General features: G+C 44.9%; 1 protein-coding gene across 5 annotated transcripts in view; it reads right to left on the bottom strand.

The window, feature by feature from the left end:
- The window catches only part of cblb (Cbl proto-oncogene B, E3 ubiquitin protein ligase), a 306,490-nt gene extending 295,695 nt beyond the window's left edge, over window positions 1-10,795 (bottom strand). For 3 of the 5 annotated variants that reach the window (XM_072513617.1, XM_072513616.1, XM_072513614.1), the window contains exon 1: window positions 10,076-10,793. In XM_072513617.1, the coding sequence (XP_072369718.1) occupies window positions 10,076-10,470 (395 nt within the window). In that variant the 5' untranslated portion in view covers window positions 10,471-10,793. Of the gene's footprint in view, window positions 1-10,075 lie in introns of all 5 variants that reach the window. The other 2 variants (XM_072513618.1, XM_072513613.1) reach the window with 2 other exon arrangements.
- Between the last annotated feature and the right edge of the window lie 639 nt (window positions 10,796-11,434).

The raw sequence follows: 11,434 nt of genomic DNA on the forward strand, positions 1-11,434 counted from the left end.
GGTGATGATCAGATCCAGCTGTTGCCAATGCCCTGATCTTGGATATCTCCAGGACACCTTGTGGCATGCATTGTTCTGAAAGGTGTTAGTTACAGAAATCTCAGCATTCGCTTAACGTTCTCATTTATCTTTCCCAGGCCACCATGTCAGAGGTAGGTCATGCCTCATGGCCCATACCCACACTTGTATTGAAATCCACAAGAAGTAAAAGATGTTCTGACTTAGGGATTCTGTTGATAAGAGAGACAGGCTCCTCATAGAACTGGGGCGGGATTTTCCGTCCCCGCGCCAGGTCAGAGAATCGCCAGAGAGAGAGAGAGAGGAGGGGGGGGGGGGGGGAAAAGAGTATGAATCACGCGCTGCCACCCCATTGCCGGTCCGCCAATTCTCCAGCCGCCCGAGAATCGGCGCCATTGGCGGCGGTTGGGGCCGCTCAATGCCCCCCCCCCCCCCCCCCCCCGGCAATTCTCCCCGTGCGATATGCCGAGTCCCGACGATGTCATTCTCGTGTGGTCCTACCCGGTGGGACCTCCGCATTCATGCTGCCTGGTTTGGGGGGAGGGGGCCTCCACAGTGGCCTGGCCCGCGATCAGGGCCTACCGATCGGCGGACGGGCTAATCCCGGTGGGATACTATGTTCCTCCGCGTCAGGCCCCTGTAGATCTCCGCCATGTTGTGTCGGGGCCGGAGTGGAAAAGGCAATCCACGCGCATGCACGAACTCGTGCCGGCCATGGCGCGCATGCATGAACTCACGCCAGCCGGGGCGCGCATGCGTGGACCCGCGGCGACCGTATCGGCAGCTGGAGCAGCAAGAGGCTCTCCAGTGCCGTGCTGACCCCCTGTGCAGCGCAGGATCGCTGATCCTAGGGGCCAGATGACGCCGTCGTAAAATGCTCCGGCATTTACGCCGCCGTCAACACTTAGCCCCAGGATCGGAGAATCCCGCCCCTGGTCTTTCAACTATGTGCAGCACAGCTTTGGAGCTTAGATACTTACAAGGTTAGCCACCTCTTTTATTTGAGAGGCAGATGGAGAGAACATACTGTACACCATTTGTGAGATGAGGGGCCGGAGTGTTCTATCTTTGAGGCTACGGAGTTCTTTACAGAAAACTCTTTGCCTTACTCTACCATTTCCACTGAACTCTTTCCCTACCAGGTGAATGGCTAATCTTTGTACTTCATTAATAGACATTCTGCGAGCCTGGTCTCTTGCGAGGTGAACCTTTGCCTCTTGTGGAGAATCTATGGCAATATTCAGTCCATCTATTCCATGTCGCGAACAGTTGTCTTGCAAGTGTCATCAACCAGCTGAAATCACATGCTGATGATCATGACGTTTCAGCTTGCCAATCGAAAAATTGGCACCTTCTCCCCCTCCATTTGTTTGCCTATTGCGATGGTTTCCATCCAATCATTGAGCAGAGACTTAAGCTCCAAGCACCCATTGAAGTCCAACAGACGACATGATGCATCCAGTGTAGGTGAAGAAAGTTAACATGCTTTACTTTTCTGTACCAGTTTGCATCTGTTTCAGCTGTTATGGGCCAAGGTTTAGAGAACCCCAAAGTGTATCATGGAGTTCACCTGACCCAGAACTTTTACTAGATTGTGGTATGGGGAGCACACGGCCCACTCTACATGTGCGGTACAGCAGAAATGGAAAAGTATTTTTTAAAACAAAACAATGTTTATTCTATGAACTCAAGTTAACCTTTTTAAAACATAGTGAACATTTTAGCAACCATCAATTCAAATACAACCCCAAAGACTACAACACTAAGTAAACCTTTAAGCTTTCCTTTTTTAACATCCATACAACTTAAAAACAAAACTTTTATCAGAAGCACATCAGGTTAAAGTCACTACTGAAAACATTTATAATTCTGAATTCACCAAATGATCAAGAGATAGTCTTTTGATGGCAGAGAGAACAGCAGTACACCTGCTTGGTCTGGCTTCAGCTCCAACACTGAAAACAAAACTAAAACACACCCTGCAGCCTGCTCAAAAACGAAAGTAAAAAGCGGACAGACAGCCCAGCTCCACCCACTCTCTGACATCACTGCAGTAGTAAACACCCATTCCTTAAAGGTACTCTCACTACAGATATTCATATACACACCCATTTATAAAAGGTACTCCCACATGACACAGCCGACAGTTATGTACAGAAAGTGAATATAGCACAAATTTGCTGTACAGTTCTGTTCACACATAAATGAATGCTGTACTAAATAACACGTTTTTAAACTGGTGAGATTTCAAAATTCCACTATACAAATTCAATACTCGAATATAATGACATCTGCTCATTTTCATTGGCACAAAAATCCAATTCACAGAGCATTTAGTTACACAACCAAAACTTGCTACTCTTTCTAAACTCTTCATGATCTTAAACACTTGAAGTCTCATTCAGCCTTCTTTGCTCTCATGAACACAACAAGCCTCAGATTCTATAGTCTACCAACACAACTGGAATCATTCTAGAAAATTTCTTCTGCAACCTTTGCAAAATTTTTCACATCCTTCCAAAATTTGATGCCCAGGGTGGGACAAAAATCACAGAATTGTTACAGCACACGAGGCCATTCAGCCCCTTGTGCCTGTGCCACCCACATACGAGAAAATTGCTTTGTGCCACTCCCCTCCCTCTCCCGATAGCCCTGCACATTTTTCTTTTTCAGATAACAATCCTATCCCCTCTTGAATACCTTAATTGAACCTGCCTCCACGACACTCTCAGGCAGTGTATTCTAGATCTTAACCACTTGTTGCATGAAAAGGTTTTTCCACATTTCACCATTGCTTCTTTTGCCAATTACCGTAAACTTCTGTCTTCTTGTTCTCAGTCCTTCCACGAAACGTAACATTTTTCTCTATCCACTCTGTTCAGACCCCTCATGACTCGAACACATTTATCAAATTTCCTCTCAGCCTTCCCTTCTCCAAGGAAAACAGTCCCAATTTCCCCAATCTACCTATGTAAGTGAAGTTTCTCATCTCTTGGACCATGCTCGTGGATCTTTGATGCCTTCACATCTTTTTACCCTGCACACGTTTTGGGGTTTGTGTGTGTGAGATCCACGCAGACACAGGGTGTGTAAACGCCACACGGACAGTGACCCAGGGCAGGAATCAAACCCGGGTCCTCGGCGCTGTTAGGCAGCTGTGCTAACCACTGCACCACAGTGCCGACCCTTCACATATTTTCTAACGTGTAGCACCCAGAACTGCGTGCAATACTCCATTTGAGGCTGAAACAATACAAGTTAAACAAATTCCTTGCTTTTATACTCTGCACCTTTATTAATAAAGCCTAGGGTGAAGTATACCCAGGGCGGCAAGGTAGCACAGTGGTTAGCACTTCTAGTTGTTGTTGAGGGGTTGGGGTTGTGTATTTGTTGAATAAAAATATTTTTCCAAAAAAATACTCTGCTGGGGTGGCACAGTGCATCGTGGCTAGCACTGCTGCATCATGGCGCCGAGGACCCATGTTCGATCCCGGACCACTGTCCGTGTGGAGTTTGCACATTCTCCCCATGACTGTGTGGGTCTCACCCCCACAACCCAAAGATGTGCAGGGTAGGTGGATTGACAACACTAAATTGTTCCTCAATTGGAAAAGAAAAAGAATTGAGCACCCTAAATTTTTTTTTTTTTTTTTTAAATATTCAACTGAGGCTGAACTAAGTTTTTACATAATTTTAGCATAACTTCCAGGCCATAATGCACTATGCCTCTATAAAGTCCAGGATTCCATACCTGTCCTGTAGTCAAAGATTTATGCACAAACACTGCCAGGTCTGACGGTTCTTGCACCTTCTTCAAAACTGTACCATTCTACTTCTAATGTCTCCTTTCATGCTTCCAACCAAAATGGAGTACTGAATTTCATCTGCCATGTGTCTGCCCATTCCACCAGCTGTTGACATCTTCTGGAGCTCTGTCACCAGCACTCCTTCCTCAGTGCTTGCTAACTTTCAAGATCCATGTCAGATGCACATTTTGAATTTATGGCCTGTGCACCCAAATAGAGTGGGAGGAAGCTCATGGGTAGCACTAAAACATGCAGAATGCCCAGCTTCTGTGCTGCAAGTTTTATATAAAATATGAAACCTGGTCAGTATAAGATAGAGTACAAATTTTAGAATGCAAAAATTTCAAAGACTCAAATTTGGCCTTGGGCAATTTTATAGTATCCTGGTTCATGTTTAATTCATATTTCTAAGTAATAAGAGACTTCAGTTTCATATGTGGGGCAGGATAAAAGACAGTTTTTTGATACAAGCATTATATCCAGCAGAGAAAATGCTTCAAAATTCTTCTGTACATCAAATGAGACGTTAATCACGTCATGTCCTTTCTTTCCTTAATGTAAAACATGCCAAGATGTCCTCCCATGCCAGAGTGCTATATTAATACAATTTATTGTTACTGCAAAAGTTGACAAACCCCATTCTGTTGCCTTTGGCATAACCCACGTTGTTCTGGCAGCAAGTTTTGAAATTACTTTTTAATTATAAATTCAGAGTACCCAATTTTATTTTATTTTTCAATTAAGGGGCAATTTAGCATGGCCAATTCACCTACCCTGCACATCCTTTTGGGTTGTGGGGATGAGACCCACGCAGATACGGGGAGAACGTGCAAACTCCACACGGACAGTGGTCCGGGACAGGGATCGAACCCGGGTCCTCGGCGCCATGAGGCAGCAGTGCTAACCAGTGCACCACCGTGCTGCCCAAGTTTTTAAACTTCTGTCAGATGTATTAACTCTGTTTCTGCCCAATGTCTAATTTAAAACAGAAACAGGTATTTAAAAGAAAACTCGAGAAAAAGACTAGCAACATAATGCTCTCCCTATGCTCCCACACCAAATTAAAAGCACCTTATGGGATACAGCAGTACTCAAAATATAGCCTGAAGAACATTTGAGGTCCACCCGCCTCCATTTCTGATTTTCTGCAGTTGCTAGGCCGCATAACTCTCAGCTTCTGTGCAGTTTACTTGGCGAGGGGAGAGGTTAGTGGAATTGCAAGTCAGCACCGTTACTTTGTCTTTTCTAACTCTCCAACTCAAGGAGGCAAGATAATGCTTGCAGGAAGAAGAGGAACACTAGCTTCCATAAACTTAATAAAGCAGCCTTCCAGATGCCCTGCCACCTTGCCCGCACCTCCAAGACACCCACTTTTCCCCACAACCCTCCGGCCCTATCCCTGCACTTGCACAAAGGGCAAAGCCTGGCCGTGACTTGGAATGGCTGAAATTAGTTCAGCAGGTGGAAAATCCCACATCCCATGAGCCCATGAGTCCATTTTGCAATATTTCTAAGTGCAATCACAAGTAACATGTTGGTTGGCATCATGACCCATAACAAAATTTAGTGTCACTAAAATTCACTAGGGCAGCACGGTGGCACAGTGGCTAGCACTGCTGCCTCACGCCGCCAAGGACCCGGTTCCGATTCTGGCTCTGGGTCACTGTCCGTGTGGTGTTTGCACATTCTCCACGTATCTGTGTGGGTCTCACCCCCACAACCCATAGATGTGCAGGGTTGGTGGATTGGCCACATTAAATTGCCCCTTATTGAAAAAAAGAGAATTGGGAACTTTAAATTTTTTTTTTTAAGTAACTGAAATTCACTTTCTATTTTTATATTAAAATCACCCAGGTTGGCAAAATAAAGACTTTACTTTCAAACACTGCTTGATAATGTGTGCTTAAAATGTTAAATTTTCCCTTATACTGTGCCCCGAACAGCAATGAAAATATTCTGGAGGAATTCCTCATTAAACATTTGGGAAAAGTCTAAAACAAACCATTCAAACTTCAGGAGGATGCATTTCTTTCAGGCAATTCACATCTGACTGTCAGCAGTACAGCTCATAATGACTACATCCGCTTGGTAATAACATCCTCCTTTTCTTGGGGCCACATTACGGGTAAGAAAGGATTCTGTCTGGTATACATTAGATTTCCTTTATTTTAATAGGTCCATCTCAAATTCAAACGTTTATCAACAAATTTCAAACTATTCTACTGGTCAGAAAAATTTAAGGAATACAGCACCCTTTTTTTCCCCTTTTATTTCCACCCCCTTCCATACTAAAGTTTGGTACAGGACAGAGGTTTATTTAGACTGTTTGCTTAAATTCTGCATTTCCTTTTTCCTGCACATGAATCTATCTTTCAGTAGGAATCCAAAGATCATCTATATTAAATAAGGATGAATCATTGCTGCCAAGTGTTTTTATTTCTGGTGTTTATTAAATTCAAGTTAATTACAGCGATAGATTTTTCCAGGCTGTGGCTATTCTTTCTATTTCCAATTGAAAATATATACTTCCGGTGCAAACAAAATATACTTTTTCACCAAAAATGAGAAGACGAATGTTTAACTTCCTTTTTCCATTTCCTAACTTTTATTCCCAAAACAGTGTAACCAGATGTGCAGATGCAAGGTTAGAGGCAGGAAATCACTCATTGTTGTTTATTTTTCCTTATTTGGGGATAAGGATTTTTTATGTATATACCTGGAAAACAAGTATTACAGAAAGCCTGAGCAAAACTTGGGAAGAACATTTGAAGTGAAAAGCTAGACACATATTAAAATCATGAACGTGCAACCAATGTGATTTTAAGAATCTGATTATTTTCCTTATGTAATGTTTGCTAAAAGGTTTGTAATGTGGAGAGCGATCCTAATCTATTCCAATGACAGTTCACTCCTGAACATTTTATCTGCCAGCATAAATGTCAGCATTTCCTGTCACTTCCAAGCTAGTGTAGAATTCTGGCAAAATAGGTGATTTGGAATACACTCTTCTTATTCTAAGCCATCATTAAATCTGCACATCTCCCTAGCTAACTCAGTTTTTTCCTATTGCTTCAATCTACAGAGTAAAAACCTTAACCATGACACCTAATCGCTATACCTTCATTTATTCCACCTTCACTATTGTTTCAACTTCACTGCCAGTCTGCACTACAAGCCTCCAACAAGGTTGTATACTCCCTATACACACACACGGCTGAGACACAAAATTTGGCTCCAACTCCATCTACAAGTTTGCTGATGACACGACCGTAGTGGGTTGGATCTCGAACAACGATGAGTCAGAATACAGGAAAGAAATAGAGAATCTAATGGAGTGGTGTAATGACAACAATCTCTCCCTCAATGTCAGCAAAACTAAAAAGATAGTCATTGACTTCAGGAAGCAAAGTACTGTACATTCCCCTGTCTGTATCAACGGGGCCGAGGTGGAGATGGTTGACAACTTCAGATTCCTAGGTGTGCACATCACCAATGCTGCGACCAAGAAAGCACAACAGCGCCTATACTGCCTCAGGAAACAAAGGAAATTCAGCACGTCCCCATTAACTCTTACCAACTTTTACAGGTGCACCATAGAAACCATCCTATCTGGCTGCATCATGGCCTGGTATGGCAACTGCTCAGGCCAAGACCGTAAGAAAGTAGAGTCGTGAACACCGCCCAGTCCATCACATGAACCTGCCTCCCATCATTGACTCTATCTACACTTCCCACTGCCTTGGGAAAGCGGGCAGCATAATCAAAGACCCCTCCCACTGGTTTACTCATTCTTCCAACTTCTTCCATCGGGCAGGAGATACAAAAGTCTGAGAACACGTACTAACAGATTCAAACACAGCTTCTTCCCCACTGTTACCAGACTCCTAAATGACCCTCTTATGGACTGATCTCTTCACAGATATTGTTGAACTAGAAAGAGTGCAGAAGAGATTTATAAGGATGCTACCAGGGCTTGATGGTCTGCGTTATAAGGAGAGGCTGGGACTTTTTTCCCCTGGAGCATAGGGGGCTTAGGGGTGATCTTACAGAGGTCTATAAAATAATGATGAGCATAGATAAGGTAAATCGTCAAAATCTTTTCTCAAAGGTAGAGGAACCCAGAACTAGAGGGCATAGATTTAAGGTGAGAGGGGAGCGATACAAAAGAGACCAGAGGGTAAATTTCTTCATAGAGGGTGGCGAGCCTCTGGAACGGGCTGCCAGAGGCAATGGTAGAGGCAGTTGTCCTTTAAAAAGCAGTTAGACAGTTACATGGGTAGGGTGGGTATAAAGGGCTATGGGCCAAATGCAGGCAAGTGGGACTAGTTTAGTGATAGAAACTGGGCGGCATGGACAAGCTGGGCCGAAGGGCCTGTTTCCATGCTGTAAACATTTATGACTCTATATTCTCTACCGAGTAATACTACACCCGATGCCTGTGCCTATGTATCTATATTGTGTATTTTGTATTTGCCCTATTAGGTATTTTCTTTTCATGTGCAGAATTATCTGTCTGAGCTGCACGCAAAAAATACTTTTCACTGTATCTCGGTACATGTGACAATAAACAAAACCAGTCTAATCCAAAAGTTTCTCAATTTTAAACAGATGATTCCTTTAATTAATTGAAGGAACTTACTTATATAATGCCTCTATAATGCTTTTCAAAACTTCTGGATGTCCCAAAGCACATCACAGCCAATGAATTACTTTTAAAGTGTAGTCACAGCTATCATTTTGTAGGCAAACACAATGTGCAAAAGGTCCCACAAACAATGAGCCTAACAACCAGAAAATCTGTATTTCAGTGGTATTGATTGAAGGTCAGCACACTGGGAGAACTTCCAGCTGTTCCTCAAAATGTGCATTGAAATCTTGTGTCTCCCCCTGATGGAGTCTTTGTTAGACATTTCATCCAAAAGATGACACCTCCAACAGCGCACCATACTAAACTACCAGCTTCAGTCATATGTTCAAATCCTGTAGGGTTTGAACCCATGATCTTCTGACTCCGGGATAAGGCTGAGAAAAATGCTACTCACTAAGCCACGTTGCCGTGACAAAACAAGACCTTTTCTTTTTAAGAGTCTGTAAATTGTTTCAATGGCAGCTGAAACAAGAAATGCTGCAAACACAAGTTCTATAAACACATTTGGGCAAAGCTCAATAATTATGGGCAGAGAAGAAAAACTGGCGCTCTTATACTGGATTGTCTTGTGATAGAATTACAAATGAAGTTGCAAAGTTACTAAACCAGACAACACACCAGTAAAACAGCCAATTTGCTAACTCAACTGTACAGAGTATAAATCCCACTTAACAGCTTGGATGACATCAAGCCACAAAGAAGACGTTCAATTTACAATAGTCAACGGAAACCACGAGTAAGACTCGAGTCATAACTATTCCTGTAAGTGCTGTTGTATAATAGTAACATTTTTAGGAGAGTGGGCTTATTCAGGCTTGTGCCAAAGTATTCCAGTTCAACACTGACCACCAGTGCAGTGTTGCTGTGCGATGACACTCAGAATTAACTACCATGACGTTATTATAATCTTCTGCAGCTGATTTACCAAGAAATTCTACTGCCAGTTGAATAGGTTTTGCATCTGTATCCTCTACAAAAATCCTGGCAAAGGGATTATTAAAAAAAGATAGGTTCTGACACCTTGCTCATCTTAACTAATTTCATCATTACACTTAGAATCTGCACACACTTAGAATTGGCTGAATCCCCATTAACAGAGTTCCACTCACATTAAGCGAATTAAAGGGTTTGATACTTAACAAACCATTCCAACAACTCACTTGGAATTGGCTGAATCTCCAGAAACTGATTTTCATTTACGTTAAATGAATTAAATGATTTGATACTTCACAATAATCCACCCAATGACGTTTTCAGAACAACTTCTGTGGAGTTAGTTTTAACGGGGGGGGGGGGGGGGGAAGGGGCGGAGACACGATTTTAAAGGGCAAAACGCAAATTGGGTTGAAACTCTTGACAATGCAATTTCCACTCGTTTAAAGATATTTAGGTTATTAAAATACACCTACGCGGAAAATGCCAGAATGACAGTCGTTGTGTAAAGGTGTATTAAAAGAAATATGACATGTCAGAAGTGCTTGCGAGTAGTTAGAAAAGTTGCACGCTGGTTCGCATCGGAAGAAAAGGTGTGGGGAGCATGAGTCGCCAGTGTTGTGCTGGCGGTCACCGTTATTTGTCTCTTGGGGGGGGGGGGGGTCTTTACCTATCTTGAGACTGCTCCTCATACATCCTCTCTTTGCCCTCCTTGAAGAGCCGGATGGCCCGCTTGGATTTCTTCATCAGGCTGTCGATGTAGATCTTGAAGTACTCGTTCTCACTCAGGACGTGCATGCGGTCCTCGTACTTGGACAGGATGAGCCGGAGGTGTTGGTAAGTGTCCGGCAGGATGTCCAGAATGTACGGGGGGCTGTTCTTCAGCTGCAGCTTGGAGTTCTGGCACAGCCTCACCACTTTGTCCATCAGCTTCCAGGTCTTCTCCACCATCCGCTTGTCGGCCGCCTGCTTCGGCGGCCCCACCGCGTCCTGGATGGCGTCGATCAGCCCCAGGATCCGACCCTTCTTCACGTTGCTACGTGGATTCCTCGGCGCCGCCGCCATGTTACCGACCTCTTCTTCTTTTTCTTGGCACTTTTTCTTTGGTCTTTCTTTCCCTCTCTCTCCCACTTGGGGAAATATAAACAGAGCCCTTCCCCTCCCTCGCGCGAATCAAGTCAAAACCTCCAGGGCGGGATCAGGGTCGAGGACCGGATTGTCTAACTGCACCATGTGCAGGCGTTGTGTTCTGAGAGGAAGGGGGAATTGGGCTCTGGATGTGTGGGATATAAGGCCCCAACGGGAAGCCAAAGCGACTCGGCTCGAGACTCCTCCACACAAACACACCGAGCCACAGGGGGAGAGGGGGGTGGCGTTCCCCCCCGTGTGAGAGGCAGCAGTCTGCACCAATTAGCCTCAGAGCCCAGCCCGTAGTCCCGCCCTCCCCGCTCGCCGTCTCCGCCCTCTGCGCTCCCCGGTTACCCTAGCAACCAATCCGATTTGTCTGATTGACAGCACGACGGAACCAACCGTAGCCCCCGATTGGCGATGAGCTGGATGCGTGCTGGGGAGGTGGAGGGGGCGGGGGGGAGGGGCTAGAGGCGTGGCGGAGGCGGGGCTAGTTCGGCGCGGGCCTGCAGGCGTGGCGGTGGGTTGGGGGGGGGGCGAGGCCGACCCGGCTAAATCCTGATTGGCGGTTAGTGGGACCAATCGAACAATGGAATGGAGTGTCGATTGACCAATCAGACCTCTGGGGGGGCCGCCGGTCAGCTCTCATTGGGCACCCGGCAGCCGGTTTTGGCCAATGGCAGAGAGCTATTAGAGTGCGGGCCCACAGCTGCTCGTGGATTAATGATTGACAGGGTCAATGGAACCGGAGCGGGGTGAGTCCCATATCGGGCACCCTGCCTGAGGACCATCAGTCAGGCATTTCCACTTTAAGCTCGAGGCCAACACTTGTGATCTGAAGCCTTTGAAAATGTCCCGTCAGGGCAGTCTATAAAGATGAGCTCCATTGAGAAATAAAAAC

The sequence above is a fragment of the Scyliorhinus torazame genome, chromosome 8 (assembly GCF_047496885.1).
Source record: "Scyliorhinus torazame isolate Kashiwa2021f chromosome 8, sScyTor2.1, whole genome shotgun sequence".
Lineage (NCBI taxonomy): Eukaryota > Metazoa > Chordata > Chondrichthyes > Carcharhiniformes > Scyliorhinidae > Scyliorhinus > Scyliorhinus torazame.